Genomic DNA, 15270 nt, shown 5'->3' on the forward strand with positions numbered 1-15270 from the left:
TTTATTTTTGCTTGAGCTTTTTATTTGTTTATAGAATAAAGCGTTGCTGAAAGCAGTTTTCCACAAAAGCAGTTACCTGCTACTGAAGACATCAGACCAAACAGACAACTTTAATCTGAAAGTGTTGCAGATTTTTTTTTTTCTTTTATGTTGTTTAAAAGTGAAAGAGTGAAATTAAGGAAAATATTTTAATGGACACAGTCGCTTCTCTTCATGTATCAGCACTCATTCCAGCTTTTAGGATTCAGTAGATGAATGTGGCTTTCTTGGCACAAACAGATGGTCTTTGGAGATGGCACTGGACGTCATCCCAGCACTTATGATCTGAAAATTTTAAAGAAGAGCAAAAGTATTTGTCTAATCAGTTCGAAAAAATGAAGGCGGTGACATGAAAACAAGAATCGCAGATATCATACATGGCTACAACAATAAATTCGAACCTCTGACATTGTACTTCTCTAATTCAGGCAGTTTCATTTTTACAAAACAGCTTTACCTTTATGGTTCATTTGTAAGCAATCCTGCTTCTCTCTGTAGTTATTAGGCTCTCCGGCACACCAGTTTGTATAGAGGAAAGGAGTACCATCAATCCAGAACCAGTGATTATCCTGGAAAACCAAACAAAACTTAATAGAAAGTTAGCATATGAATCAACATAAAAATGTTGTAATAAGTGAAAAACCTCCTGCGCATCAGAGCCTCCAATCCATGCTAGATTGGACTCGTGACCTGCTGCAGTTATCAGATTCTGAACCTGAAGGTACTCGTCCGCGTTGTGAACTGATGCAAGGTTTGCCCCCATGGACAGACAGTTTTTCTATAAATAAACACACAACAACTAAATGAAGAAGTGGCTGGACTTTGTTAATTAAGAACTATGAAATAAAGCAGAGCAGCAGGAAAAAAGAACACAGTGTTGTTGGAAATCACCTCTGCATCCGCCCAAGTCATGTCATTGGAAACATAGAGAAAGCAGCGACAGTTGATCGGAGTCCAGCCAGAAGGACAGGTGATGGATGTCTGGATCGAGCAAATATGTGCTGATGAAAAACAAACGCAGGCCTCCAGTTAAATGGTTTATGTGGCATGAGTTTGATAATAACTTTATTTTGTGACAGGTCATAACAACAAATTGAAACATTACATTCATTCTAAAAGATAATGCCCACATTGACCAGACCTAACTCAGTGTGTACTGTGTTAATATATTTAATAAATACTCACGGTTACCACTGGCCTGAACGACCACAGAGGAAACCAGGAGGAACACAGCCAACAACTTCATGGTGCAGATGATGAGAAGATGCAAATTTGCAAGCTGAAGAAAAGTCAAAATAAAGCATACATGTTAAGAAAAACTCACAGTGGCACTAATACATTAAGAAATTTGATCAGCAAACCTGATGCAGAATGATCCGTCTTCTCAGCCAGACAGCACCTTTAGTCCTTACTGCAGAATCACTGGATATTTATAGAGCTTTTGGTCTTCCTACATCCACAAAAAGAGGAAATTATATGGGCAGAAATTCTACAGAAATGATCTGATAGTTCACATCTAGTTCAACAGGAACTAAGTTGTGACTAAGTCTATGCAATAGGTTTCTCATGGTTGGGTGGTGGTCTTTGTTTTCAGTTACACTTTGTGAAAGTTTAGAGTGCAATTCTTCCAATTATCTTTCCATTTCCATATCGATGGCAAAAGACAGGTAAACGGTTCATATTGAACACAGTAAACAGCCGTTTGCCTCTTCTCAGGTCAGATCATGTCAGGACCTGGACAGGACCTGACATGATCCATGCCAACTGGCTGAAGAAACTCACTGCCCTCCACGAGCGACTGGCAGCTCAACTGAACCAGCTGCTACAAAATGGGACTCACCCTGAATGGTTAATTGAAGGGCGCAGAATCCTGATCCAGAAGGATCCCTCAAAGGGTTCAGTCCCATCCAACTATCGGCCAATAACCTGTCTCTCTACAACATGGAAGCTCATGTCAGGCATCATAGCGGCTAAGATAAGCAGGCACATGGATAAATACATGAGCACGACACAGAAGGGCATCGGCATAAATAGCAAAGGAGCCAAACACCAACTCCTTGTAGACCACACAGTCGCTCAAGACTGCAAAACCCAACACACCAACCTGTGCACCGCTTGGATTGATTACAAGAAAGCCTATGACTCAATGCCACACACCTGGATCATTGAATGCTTAGAGATGTACAACATCAATAGGACTCTAAGAGCCTTCATTACAAACTCGATGGGGCTGTGGAAAACCACCCTTGAAGCCAACTGCCAACCATTTGCTCAAGTGTCCATCAAATGTGGCATATACCAAGGAGATGCTCTGTCCCCACTGCTGTTCTGCATAGGCCTGAACCCCCTCAGCCAAATCAGCAACAAAACTGGCTATGGATACCGACTCAAGAATGGGGCCACAATCAGTCACCTCCTCTACATGGATGACAACAAGCTGTACGCCAAGAGCGAGCGAGACATCGACTCACTGATCCACACCACCAGGATCTACAGCACTGACATTGGGATGTCATTCGGACTAGAGAAGTGTGGTTGGATGGTTACAAAGAGAGGGAAGGTCGTCCACACAGAAGGGGTCTCACTCCCAGAAGGAACAATAGCAGACATAGAGCACAGTTACAAGTACCTGGGAATACCACAAGCAAATGGCAACATCGATGAGGTCACAAGGAAAGGAGCCACAGCCAAATACCTCCAACGAATAAGGCAAGTCCTGAGAAGCCAGCTCAATGGCAAGAACAAGATCCGTGCAATAACCAGCTATGCCTTGCCAGTAATCAGATACCCTGCCGGAATAATTAGCTGGCCAATGGAAGAGATGAAGGCAACAGATGTTAAGACTCGGAAGCTACTAACCATGCATGGAGGGTTCCACCCCAAATCCAGCACCCTGAGACTGTACACGAGCCGTAAGGAAGGAGGCAGAGGACTAGTGAGTGTGAGAGCCACTGTCCAGGATGAAACATCCAAGATCCATAAATACATCAAGGACAAAGCCTCGACGGACGATGTGCTCAACGAATGTCTCAGGCAATGGGGAACAGAGGACAAGGTGCTGGAGGAACCATCATGGGAGGACAAGCCCCTACATGGGATGTACCACCGACAAATAACTGAAGTGGCTGATATCAGGAAATCCTACCAATGGCTGGAGAAAGCTGGACTCAAGGACAGCACAGAGGCCCTCATCCTGGCCGCCCAGGAACAGGCCCTAAACACCAGAGCAATAGAGGCTCAGATCTACCACACCAGACAAGACCCAAGGTGTAGGTTGTGCAAGGAGGCCTCTGAGACAGTCCAGCACATAACAGCAGGGTGCAAGATGCTGGCAGGGAAAGTGTACATGGAACGACATAACCAAGTGGCGGGCATAGTGTACAGAAACATCTGTGCAGAATATGGACTGCAGAATATAAAAAAGCTCAGAGGTCAGAGGATGAAAGAGACCACCCACGGAGGGTGAGAAGGGAACTTTTATATATTGTGCAGATGGATAATATATAAAAATATATGGACAGATCGCTAGTCTGTGGCAACACGGCCTGCATGTTATTTTCACTATAGACTAAAATAGTTTAATAACTCAGATCATGTTTCTGGCTGTAGAATTAAGACTGAGGTGACACTGAAATCAAGACAGTTGGTAAATAGTTTGAAAGTGGAGGACAGAAGGGTGGATTCCACTTTAATGCAGCAACATTCAGTTTCCTCTTTCCAAATTTCAGGTGACTAAAAGAAGACTCACAGTGAGCACTGAGGCGATGAGTTCAGCCTGCGGTAAAACATTCAGCATTCACAAAGATACAACCGCACCTAGGAGGATCCGCTTCCTGCAGCTGCTGCAAGGAACATGTTTAAAGAAAACGGCAAAATAAAGAAACTCACAGGCAGAGTTTCAGTTTCATTTGATAAATCATAAGATTCCTGCAGGTTTCAATAATTTCATAAGTTTCTATTTGCTGATTGAGTTCTGCAACAGTTGATTATTAGTTCTTTTTCTCATCTTTGTTTTCTTTCTGCTTGATTAAACCTGCTTGTAATGAAGACATTGCATTTTCCATTGGTGAAAAATAAATTATTTTACATTCAAGCACAAAGTTGTTATCTACCCCATGATATCCCAATAAAACAGTTTTAATAATTATAATTTACATTTAATTCTGAATAAATGAACACACATTTGTGAAAATTATTCTAAAACTTAACAAAAATATACAAAAGGAAATAACTTACATACAACTTACAGCTTAAAACAAAATAAATATATTAAATACAGCAGTTTACATGAACATGCTCATCTACAGCAGGAACAGGAGAAAATAAAAAGATGGAAGACCCCAGAAACCATCCCTGAGCTCAATAGTGCAGAAACTGAACATGTTAACCAAAGAACAGCATTTAATTCAAACAATCAAAATAAAATTGTGCACTCTAGAAGCAGGAGCATAAAAACATGAAACTGGATGCAACTACAATAAAAACAAAATGAATTCATTCCACAGCATTTTAAAAACCTGAGAAAAAATATTTCACATTTCCATCCAGCCAACTAGTGTTAGACATTAAATATTAAATTATCCAACCAGCAATGTAACAGTAACGCATTTAGAGATAAACTATTGCACACATCCAATGTCTCTGCAGCAGGACAGAAACCACCTCTGTGCATGAGAGGGAATATTTCAATTAAGAAATCATGTCAGTTTCTCATCTTTTGTATCTTGATGGGCCTGGACCTCATCCACTGAGCTTCCTCCAGTTTCCTTCAGTTTCTCATCTTCATCTTTCAACAGGAACAAACTTTAGAGAAATCTGTTTCATCTGCACTATGATAAACTCTGATATTTATCAAAGATTATTTTAGTAGAAAAAGCAGCAGAGGAAAATGTTAAAAATGTAGAAATCTAAACAGCATTAAGAAAGTGCGATTTCATTTATTCAGGTTCATTATAAAATGATGCAAAATTTCAATCTGCAGCTTTTACGTTATAAAATCCTCTATAAAACTATTGGCAAACTATGTTTTATTCTTCCTTCCACTTTTAAGCATTTTTATATTCTTATTCTTGTGTGAATGTACAAGCTTTGATTTCCTGTTGCGCAACAATAGCCTCTCTGGAAGAAGGAATTTATTCTGTTCAGTTTCTACTTTATTCTAATTGTAGAAATCCTGCAGGTTTTTCTGGCAGGAAAATCCACTCAAGCACTCAGCCTTCTTGACTTCATAGTGATTTATCTTACAATAAACTACCACATAGCAAAAATATGTATTTTATTTACCGTATCAAAATCATCCTTATGAATTCATAGTTGATCCTCTTGTAAAACATAAGACCTATGTTTCAGAGGTAAACTTTGATGAAGAAACATTTGACTTATTTGCTGAAAGTTCTTCACTGCTCTGGTAAACGAGGAAGAGGAGAGTAAGTGTTTTTAGGACAAAAAGATGGAAGAAGCCCTAACGAGTGTTTGCGTTGAAGCAACCGAGCGTTCCTACGTGGGTCGGTGCAGAGAACCATTTGGGGAGGGGAAACGGTTTCCTCGTCCCTTCTGACCAAAGGTGCTGGAATCAACACAGCTGGACAGCTGAGATTACGAACAACTTTGTGTTTTGTGTGAACAAGACCGGGATTCCCACTTTGATTCTGGGAGCTTGGAAGTTTTGAGGAGTCTTGATTTGTGGCAAGAAACTGTCCGTTCTCTGAGTTGTGGTCTGAAGACCTGAAGAATTGTGGGTAATCCAGTGGATTGGATTGGATTTTCCCCAACAGTTTAAGGATAATCTGGTCTTTGTTGAAGTTCTCTAACTTGAGATCAGCCAACTCTTTTTGCAGATTCTCGATGGTCCTGTTTGCTGTATTGTCGACCTCATCAGTCTCACTCGGTGGGTTTAGTAGGAGAGTGTCTTCGCAGGTGACTCTTGTTAATTCATGATCCGATGAAATTCCTTGCGTTTGCTGCTTCTGCTCAACTTTAGGGACAAAAACAAACAAAAATAAATAACAAACTTAATTTAGGATGACATTTATTCATAGGAGTGGAATCTGATTTTATTGCCCAGTGTAAAGGCATTAATTAGCATTGGAATAAAAATCACATTCTACATTTAAAATCTTGAGTTTCCAGTTCTAATGTCAGCTCTGCTTGTCTGTACTCAAACTACTACTGCATTAACAATATCCTTTTAAACTTTGGTTAATTTAATGAATAAAGTTCAGATTTACCATGTTTAGAACAAGCCCACCAAACGCCGAAGACACATAGTCCAAGAAAGCAAACTGCAGCTATCACTTCAACAGAGAAGACGGCGAGCCTGACGGGCCTGGACCTCATCCACTGAGCTGAAACAACAACATTCATATGAACTGCTAAAAATGTAATCGACAATTAAATCTGTTCTCAAGTGGATCCCAGGATCACCAAACGATCTTTAGTATAAAGCATTTTAGCCTGTTTTGCATTTTATTTTATGTTGTTTAAAGAGTCTAAGGTCATTTTTTCTCCAATAAAATGTTACAGCACAAGATTTATGTAGAATACAGAATAGTCAAAAGGTGCCACTATAATTAAATCTAACATTTTGATTAGATTAGTTAAATCAAAGTGAGAAGAGGTCAGCTTTGTACCTGAAAGGAGGATTTCTGCAGTTCTGCTCTGGTTCGTCTGTGGCTGTTTGACTCTGCAGACAATCCTGTTAACACAAATCGGAGTTTAAATATATTTATCTTTTATGCTTATTGTACTAGACCTAGTTTTGTATCTTTATGGACACTTTTGGTTTGCACTTATTATCCATTTAAAGAACATTAAACAGGTGATAACATTAATCTCCCAAAATTTGTAAAACTGGCAGATTCCTAACGACAGCTTTTGAGCTCCCTCTAGTGGTTAAAATAATCAGACACAGAAAGGCCACATGGACTTATTTTAGGATTGTTGGTATTTGAACCCTCAACAAGCTTTTTTGCTAAATATTTTCATGAAATGTTCTAACACTTCGTTCTCTTAAGGCTCCAATAATCACTGTTTCTGAGGCACACTTTTTTTCTTCCACTCAACTTTCTGTAACTATAATGTGGAGAAGCAGCATTCAGTTTCTTTGCACCACAAATCTGGAAGAAACTTCCAGAAAACTGCAAAACAGCTGAAACACTGAGTTCCTTTAAATCCAGACTTAAAAAAATTCCACCAGTTTAGAGGGGCCTGTGATTCATAGTAAGTGGAATATTGATACTTGATGTGTATTTGGATGATGATTTTGATGATGGCATTTGACAAAATCGAATGTTCATTGGTTGTTTCATAATTGCTTACTGTATTATGTCTTTTTAGGGTGAACTGCCTTGTTTCTGAAATATGCCATTCTAATAATCTTGACTTAAATTTCTTTCTTCTCTCTTTGTTTTATACCCAGTTTAATCTTTGCGCCCCACCAGTAACTCCTGTGTGAAGTAATATCTCGCTCTGTTCTGGTAATTGGAAAGTAAGGAAAAGAAAAGCAGGTACCTCAATCTTTCAAGCTGACAACGTTTAACAATAAGCAGGTAGATAGTTGAATAGTTGGTTGGTTAATTGACTGAATGACTAAAAGAAATCCTGACTTTCTTGTTCAGAGTTGAGTGATAAGGTATAAACAGAAAAACATGAAGACTTGTTCTGCTACCTGGCTGTGTGACTCTGCACGGTGGCTGTTTGCCTCACTGTGTAACATTCAGTGAGATCTGCTCTTTGTATCTCCACAGTGTCTGTGATGTTGTTCCCTTTTTCATCCACAATCTCCATCAGCGGAGCTGGCAGCCAGCAGGTCGCCTCACAGGCCACCGTCACTCTCTGGTTCTCATCAGAATCCACTGAAAGCCTTGGATCAGACACTGCAGCTGGAGAAATGAACGAACATTAAAATCCAGTATTAATTTGGAAAGCGTTGAGTCTGCCAGAAAAGGTTAACTGAAGCTGTCATACCAACAACCAGCTGCACATCGGTGGCCTCTCTGCTTCCGTTCCTTCGGATGATCAAACACTGATAGATCCCGGCATCTGACGGCTTCAGGTTGGAGATCCTCAGCGAGACGTTCCCGTTTTTCACCTCTCTCATGAAGAGACTCGTCCTGAACTCAAAGCCCTGGTTCTTCATCTCAAACGTCTCAAAGCCATTGCGGTACAAGAAGACCACGTTCGGCTTCAGGCCTTCCTTGGACCACTCCACTGTTGGCAAATCATCGCTGCCAGAGGTTTTCAAACTGCAGGGCAGGATGGCATTCTCACCTGCAAAGGCCACGACCTTCTCGGGGTTAGGATCTGCAGAGAAACAACCTGAAAAACGAGATTAAGAATGTAAGATGCAATAAAACTCTTCCCTCTAGTTGGTAGAGATTTTCAGTTTTAATCACAAAAACTGATTTTACTCTTAATGCAAAGACAACCAGGTTTCTGAAGAAACTGCAGATACTTCCCCATTCTTCAGCTGATTATGCAATCCTGTACTTTCCTCACAGCCCTCTCAACCTGTATCGACCCACTTTTTGCACAGAAGACACTCCCATCAAGTGAGAAGAAGCAGCATATTAGCCACGTGATTCAGACAACTTGTTTGGGCAAAGCATTAAACAGTAACTCATGCTTGTATAAGATAAAAACCGGCAGATTTGCAGCTCTTTCAGGGTGTGATCAGATTACAAGCAGACTAAACTTTTCCACTCCTACAGGTACGATTCACATGCACAGCACGGCAACTTGAATGGATCAAGCACATAAATCTTCTAGCCTGTCAAAAATAAACTGTCAGTTTCACTACCATCTTGAAGACACAACACAGACGTGAATCATGCTCTCTCTGTTTACAAGATAAAACCGTAAGATTTTGAATGTTGTGCAACCTTGAAAACAGATGTACTCAGGAAATATTTGGCTAGTCAAGAATTACACAGCTAAACCCAGGAGGAACATAAAGTTAATGAACAAATGTCATCTTCAAATTCTTCGCTACATTCTGCAGTGTAATTGAATGTGAAGGGAAATTCCCGTGGTTGTTACTCTGACGTTTCAGCGTCACTAGCATCACTACAGATATGAAAGGAATGTTGATCTGATTAATTGACAGGCACATTTTGTGCAATAAAATTAAATTCACCTACTGAGTTGCTCATTATTTTGGACTGGGATATACTACTTTTCACAGCTCTACAATATTTATGTTGAAATCTTGTCCTTGCTGTAACAGTATTTTTATTTTCATATGTTTGTATACGTATATCTTTGTATGAATCTTCTTGTGTTGATTGCCTGTCACGCTGGTTCTGTTGTGCATAAATTCCGGTTCTATTCTAATTCCCACATCAACTTAACTTACATCAAGTTCTTGAGTTTACAGTAACCATTGAGTTGTAAATCTTGCAAATTTCTTTGCAATAAACCAGACTTATTTCTGCTTGAGAAGAAAGTAATACACATATAGTTTAATATTTATTCAAAATATATATATTACAGGAGTCATGTTGGAATAATTGCATCTGAAATTCCCTTGAGTTGCGATGCTTCACCTTAAATAATGTACTGTATAATGTACATCAGAACAGCCCACACAGTTTATGACCAGACAGGAAACAGGAGCCTGAAATTTGAAAATGTTTTGGACATTTTTGGTGAGCAGAGAGGGTCAAAGATCTGCTGAAGGGAAAACTCCAGCAGCAGAAGTAACTAAATCTAAAACCCAGCTTTATTTGCAGACCAGCGCGTTTCAGCTTGTGGCCTTCTTCAGGGTGACAACCACAAGCCCAGACACACTGGTCTGCAAATAGTTGTTTCTTTCTACTTCAAGTATTGCCACAGTTTTCTCCTCAATACCAGGGGTTCCTGTTGAAACATCAACAATGAAAATGTTTTTATGTCTCTGTGTCCCAGAAGTTAGAGCTCACATCTCTGATTTACATCAGGACTCAGGTGTGACCTGGCTGAGAGTCAGGAATGCTGGTTCAGTTGCACAACCCGACAACTTGAATGGATCAAGCAAATAAATCCTCCAAACTGTCAACAATCAACCGTCATCAGTTTCACTACTGTCTTAAGACGCAATACAGACGTCACTCATGTTCTCTGTTTACAAGAGAGCATTCCTCGGCTTTCTACCACCACCAATACAAACTAACAATAATGCATCTCTGTCTCTGTATACTGAGCATGCTCAGGAACTGTGGCATATCATGTATTAACAAGGCACAACACAGCCAGAAGTACAAATTAAAAGACTATTCTGTTAACTATTGTAATGTTTTGTATTAAGTCTGCTCTGTGAGTTGGCTGGGGCCTGCAAAGCTGTAATGCTTTATCTTTGCAGGGTTGCTGTGTTTGGTGACTTTCTCCAGCAATCGTTGGCCGAAAGGTTGGGTGCACTCAGGAAATAAGGTCAGCCCGTCACATGACCACACACACACACAATAAATGACAATTTACATTCTCCATTATCTCAGCGTTAATTTAGAGAACCCAACTAAACTAACAGTCATGTTTTGGATCAATGGAGGAAGCCAACACACCCAGAGAGAACGCAGGCATGCCTGGAAACTCCATGCATGACGACCCCAGGCTGGGAATCCCAGATTCCTCTTGCTCAAAGGCAGCAGCGTCTCCAGCTGCACTGCTAAACAACCTTAAGATAATCTTTAAAAGATAAAATTTTTCACAGTGTTTCAAGCAGCAATGTGGGCTACAGGCGTTGCCACAAGAATTAGTGGTATTAGATAAACCTCTGTTATCCTGTGTTACATTTCAAAATCACATTTCAACACCTGCTTCTGTAACTGCGTGACATCAGATGCCACTGAACAAACTATTATTACAAGTAAATGGGACGGAGAGATAACTAAAGTATACAGAGGTGAACTTGAGCCTGAATGTTGGAGCCAAAGCAGATCAGTTAACGAAGGCTGGAAATCCCGTCTTACGTGTATCAGTGTAAAATGAAATGAAAGCATTCCACACAATGATTTAACGCGTCAAGCAAACCTAAACCTCATCTCATGTTAAATTTAATACCAGTTCAAACTGGTTTAAGCTGGTGTTTTTTTAAAAGAAACAAACTGGAGCAGTTGCACTTTTACTGTTTATACTGCAGCACAGAATGTAACTAGAAAACTTTCTCCTCTTTAAAAACTTTCATTAGTTCCAGTGAAATAAAATCTCACTTTAAATGGCGTTTTTGGTGATTTACTTTTTTGCAAATAAGTCGCCAATGCCTGTTTACTGCGTTCCACAACACATTCGGTATAGGTACATTTGTAACTCATTAAGATGAAATCCAGGGGAAATAACTTCAAACTTTCTTCCACACGTACCTTTTGATGAGAGCAGTCCCAGGACAAAGTAAAGACAAAAATACATCACCAGGTGATAGAAACTATTCTCTGCTTTTATGAGAAAAAACCCTCAACTTTGACTAAAACTTTCCACATCTGTACGCAACCCTTAAGACGCTTTCAACACAACATCTGATTTGAATCTGAACTTCATTCACAAAATCCCTTTACACTCTCTCTCTCTCTCCCTCTCTCTCTCTCTTTTATGACCAAGGTGTACCAAAGATCAAGTGTTGAAGAGAGATGACTCACACGCTCTCACAAACTTTCACTGGATTATTCTGTACTGACATCAAGCACAACAGATGATAGTGATTTAGTCTCAACTCTTTGTCAAATTTCTGAACCATGAACACATCTAGACTTGGGATCTTTTACTTTAAGAATAAATCAAATCCTTGTAAATCCTGGTAAAATTGGTTAGTTTTTAATGTATCTACAAATTAGTCCAAAGATGCTCTCTCTCTGCATGCATTGGTTCTATGTGCACCCCACTCCAGAACTTGACAATCATAATTGCCCTATAAACTGGATGAGTCCAACTGCACCCTTCACCCTTTGCCTGCTAAAGACAGAATGCAACTCCCACACCATCCGGAAGCAGGAGATTAAAGGATAGTAAAAGATAAGAAATATGGGAGAACAGGACAAAGTTTGCAAGACATATGTGCCACAGCTGAGCGGTGTTATACAATGAGTTATAAGCAGTGGATCTGAAAAGTTTAGAAACACCTACAACATTAGATTTTTAAGGAAAGCATCCTTTCATTCATCCTTTGTCAATACCGGCTTATCCTTGCAGGATTGCAGGGAGGCTGGTGCTCAAAAGTGACTTCTGCGGCATTATTTTACACATTTAGCTCATAAACATAAAGGTATAACATAAACCACAGATTCAGACAGCACAAAAAATAACACTTTCAATTTCAGAGAACATTGGAAGTTAATCAAAACCATCAAATCTGCACAAATCATCAAATTTGTTGGAGGTTTCTGTTTGCAGAAGAGCAAATGGTTAAACAAATGCTTTAAAAAATAAATAATAATAACAAATTCAAGTCAACATCACAAAACAACGGACCTTTAGAAACATGAACTTTGTTCACTGTAAAAGGAAAATTAAAAGTACAAGAGTAACAATGCAAAATGAGTAGTTGGGGAATAAAATGTTATTTAGATTTTACAGATGTTCTTTTTAATATGACTGATTCTGTGTGGTTTATATGTACAGCAGCACAAATCCAGGCTAAATCATGTTAGAATTTATTATATATATATATATATATATATATAAACATTTTCCTACAAATTTAAATGAACTTCTCACCTGTTCTAGTCTTCCTTCATTGATCATTATAAGTCAGACAGGGACGGATTATTTTTTAGGTAGCAGACAAATGCTCAGGGTGGGCCCCATAGAAAAAGAGAAAAAACAAACAAACAAAAAAGTAATATGTATTAATGTAACTTCAAATATGGAAGATTCTGCACTGACTTAGCTGCATAGCAAAAAATATTAAATACTACATCTAAATATAATGACTGTTTGCTTAGCCCCGCCCTCGTTGGTTTGTTCCTGCACCTGGCGCCCCTCCCGCCTCCACTGCAGCTGCTTTGCAGATTTGTAGAGTTTTCTAATGGAAATAACTTCAGAAAGCGTCAAATGTCAAAACGTCAATTGTTTGCTGCCCCAGGAAGAAAAGAGAGAAGAAGAGGAAAACGAGACGAACACAGGTGCAGTAAAACTAATGTAATTAAATTACCTGTTGCTTTAGTTATTTAGCAGAGTAGTGTAGCAGCTAGGCTAGCTAGCCAAACACAGAGCTACTTAGCATATTGCCTTGTCAGCGTTTCTTGGCTGCATTCATTCAGCTTTCAGCTCACACACACTGTGGCACTCACGGTCAAAGTGACACATTTTGTTTGCATTAGGTTGTAACTGTGCCAAAATATATGAAATATAAAAGAAAAGCAAATGTGCTTTCAAGTAATGCAACTTGCAAATAATGGACAACAAAATACAGCAGTCAGTGCAGCATTGCTTAACATTGTAGCCTTTTATATCACTGTGATGCCAGTAACATCTGTTGAGCTGTCAGATTTTATCACTAAAAATTGGATCCAGAATTAGAAATGATTTGATTCAATTTTATTTATTCCATTACATTTTTTACAACCGTGATTGAAAACCTGGAATGTTAAGTAAAAATTGCTCAGTGGATAAGAAATGAACAAAATACAAACAAAATGATTTCTGAATTGCTTCCATTGTTAGAACGATGGAGTTTGGCTGTTTGAATGACATCTGTGTTAAATGTTTTTGTAAAAGGTGAGGAAGACCAACAAGAAATGGATCATAGAGGAATCTTCTGATCTGCTGATGATGAAAACTGAGTGGATCCCAGTTTCTCTAAGTAAGCCAAAGCATAATTATTGTCAACTTGGCATCATAATGACCTTTTTATTTTAAGTAAATAATTCTTAGAACATGGGAAAATATCTTGTTATAAGTGAAATAATCTGCAGGTAGACCCAGTACTTTGTCATCATGGAATTATTTACTTAAACAAGATCCTAGTTCTTGCTGAAAAGTTACTTCTAATTTAGTTTTGTCTTATTTCAGGTGTACTGAAATATTTGCAGTAGAAACTAGACCAAAAGAGTTTGTTGTTGCAGTGTACTGAACAGGTAAAATACACAATGAACAATGAATAAACATTTCTTATGTTTTTACTTTTATTTCTGGAATCATAATATTTTTCCTTCTCTTCAGATTATTGACGGATTTAAATCTCACGGCTGGGCGTCCTGCAGCGCCACCACACGCTCTTCCTGTTGCCTCCACCTAATCGGACCTCGTTAACGCATCACTGCCCATGTCCTAATCAGGTCAGAATATTTTGAATATTTTCGGTTTACAGATGGTTTGTGTTTTGGTGACTATTGTTTTTTCTACACAAAACCTTGCTCCGGTCACAGATGTTGCTATGAGCACCTCTGATGTCACATATCAACTCAGACAGACACCACAGTTTTGTCTAATGTTTGGTTTGTGATTGCAAGAGAGTGACTTTGAAATACATAATTTTTTGTGAAGTTTGTGACACATTGGAGTAGATTTGACTGTCTTTCAAATATTTGCAGTTGTTGGTTTGAACTTTGACCTATTCCAGTCACTATCATGCAAGAAAAACTAACCTGAAAACGCAAAGTGGTTGGTGCAGTTCAAACCTTCAGCCACATTGTGTTCATTCTGTCTTACTACTACATATAAGAACAACTTTAGTGCTAAACGTGTTGTTAATATGTTTGTTTTTAAAGAATAAATTAGCTCTAAACTCAACCACTGTCCTCTTTTGCTCAGCTGGGAGAGGTTTGACTGACAGACCCAGCCACCAGGTCATGTCTGCACTCTTGTAGTTAACAGTAGTCACCCTATATTTGCTTACTCAGCGACTGTCTTGCTACATGTTGCGACATTTCAGATAAATAAACCCTCGTCGGCCAAAATAGGCAGGACAGGCTTTTTAAAGAACAGTAATCGGCCAGAAAGCTTCAATCAGTGACCGTACCTTTATTCCCAGCAACAAGAAACAAAAAGGAAATGGACACAATAAAATGCACATTAAAAACTGAACCTTTAAAATGCCAAGAGAAAACTCCCACACAGCACTGCATGACAAGTGCAGAGGTTTCACTGCCGCCCTGCTGCTTCCGCTGCTGGGTCGGGCAACACGTTACGGCAGTCAGCTTGTCTCCAGGTGAGTCTCCTGACCTCCTGACCCTGCAGGCAGTCTTAGCCGGGTTTCTGTATCCTCCCTTCTTCCTCCCACACATTTCAGCCGTTATGCCAGTTTGCCTGGCTGGCAGCTGATTG

At 39.3% G+C, this 15270-nt stretch overlaps 2 protein-coding genes across 4 annotated transcripts in view; both read right to left on the reverse strand.

Moving 5' to 3' along the window:
- Window positions 1-15270, reverse strand: part of LOC148154337 (ladderlectin-like) — a 78540-nt gene continuing 63270 nt past the window's right edge. Inside the window, exons 1-6 of one of the 2 annotated variants that reach the window (XM_088015812.1) lie at window positions 1401-2275; window positions 1225-1318; window positions 931-1040; window positions 683-817; window positions 497-608; window positions 1-324 (exon numbers count right to left, since the gene is read on the reverse strand). In XM_088015812.1, the coding sequence (XP_087871938.1) occupies window positions 245-324; window positions 497-608; window positions 683-817; window positions 931-1040; window positions 1225-1285 (498 nt within the window). In that variant the 5' untranslated portion in view covers window positions 1286-1318; window positions 1401-2275 and the 3' untranslated portion in view covers window positions 1-244. Of the gene's footprint in view, window positions 325-496; window positions 609-682; window positions 818-930; window positions 1041-1224; window positions 1319-1400; window positions 2276-15270 lie in introns of those variants that run through there. The other variant, XM_088015811.1, reaches the window with a different exon arrangement.
- LOC148154338 (butyrophilin-like protein 1) lies at window positions 4161-11568 on the reverse strand. 2 transcript variants are annotated; one of them, XM_088015792.1, is made up of 6 exons: window positions 11373-11568; window positions 8005-8355; window positions 7706-7919; window positions 6669-6733; window positions 6267-6383; window positions 4161-6013 (listed from the first exon to the last, which is right to left on the reverse strand). In XM_088015792.1, exons 1-6 carry the CDS (start codon window positions 11416-11418, stop codon window positions 5436-5438), a joined length of 1371 nt encoding a protein of 456 aa, XP_087871918.1. In that variant the 5' UTR covers window positions 11419-11568; the 3' UTR covers window positions 4161-5435. The 2 variants fall into 2 exon arrangements, with proteins under 2 accessions (XP_087871918.1, XP_087871917.1); XM_088015791.1 differs by lacking the exon at window positions 11373-11568 and adding an exon at window positions 8448-8524.

This window comes from Poecilia mexicana, unplaced genomic scaffold, assembly GCF_051168715.1.
Source record: "Poecilia mexicana isolate PSO_F unplaced genomic scaffold, ASM5116871v1 scaffold_18, whole genome shotgun sequence".
NCBI lineage: Eukaryota > Metazoa > Chordata > Actinopteri > Cyprinodontiformes > Poeciliidae > Poecilia > Poecilia mexicana.

What these genes read in the sequence shown, in the direction of transcription:
- LOC148154338 (XM_088015791.1), bottom strand. Translation starts at nt 8,499, where the DNA reads ATGGGGAAGTATCTGCAGTTTCTTCAGAAACCTGGTTGTCTTTGCATT. An exon ending in TGGTTGTCTTTGCATTAAGA is followed by an intron (nt 8,356 to 8,447) that starts GTAAAATCAGTT and finishes CTCGTTTTTCAG; the next exon opens with GTTGTTTCTCTGCAGATCCT. An exon ending in GTGGGCTTGTTCTAAACATG is followed by an intron (nt 6,014 to 6,266) that starts GTAAATCTGAAC and finishes TTGTCCCTAAAG; the next exon opens with TTGAGCAGAAGCAGCAAACG.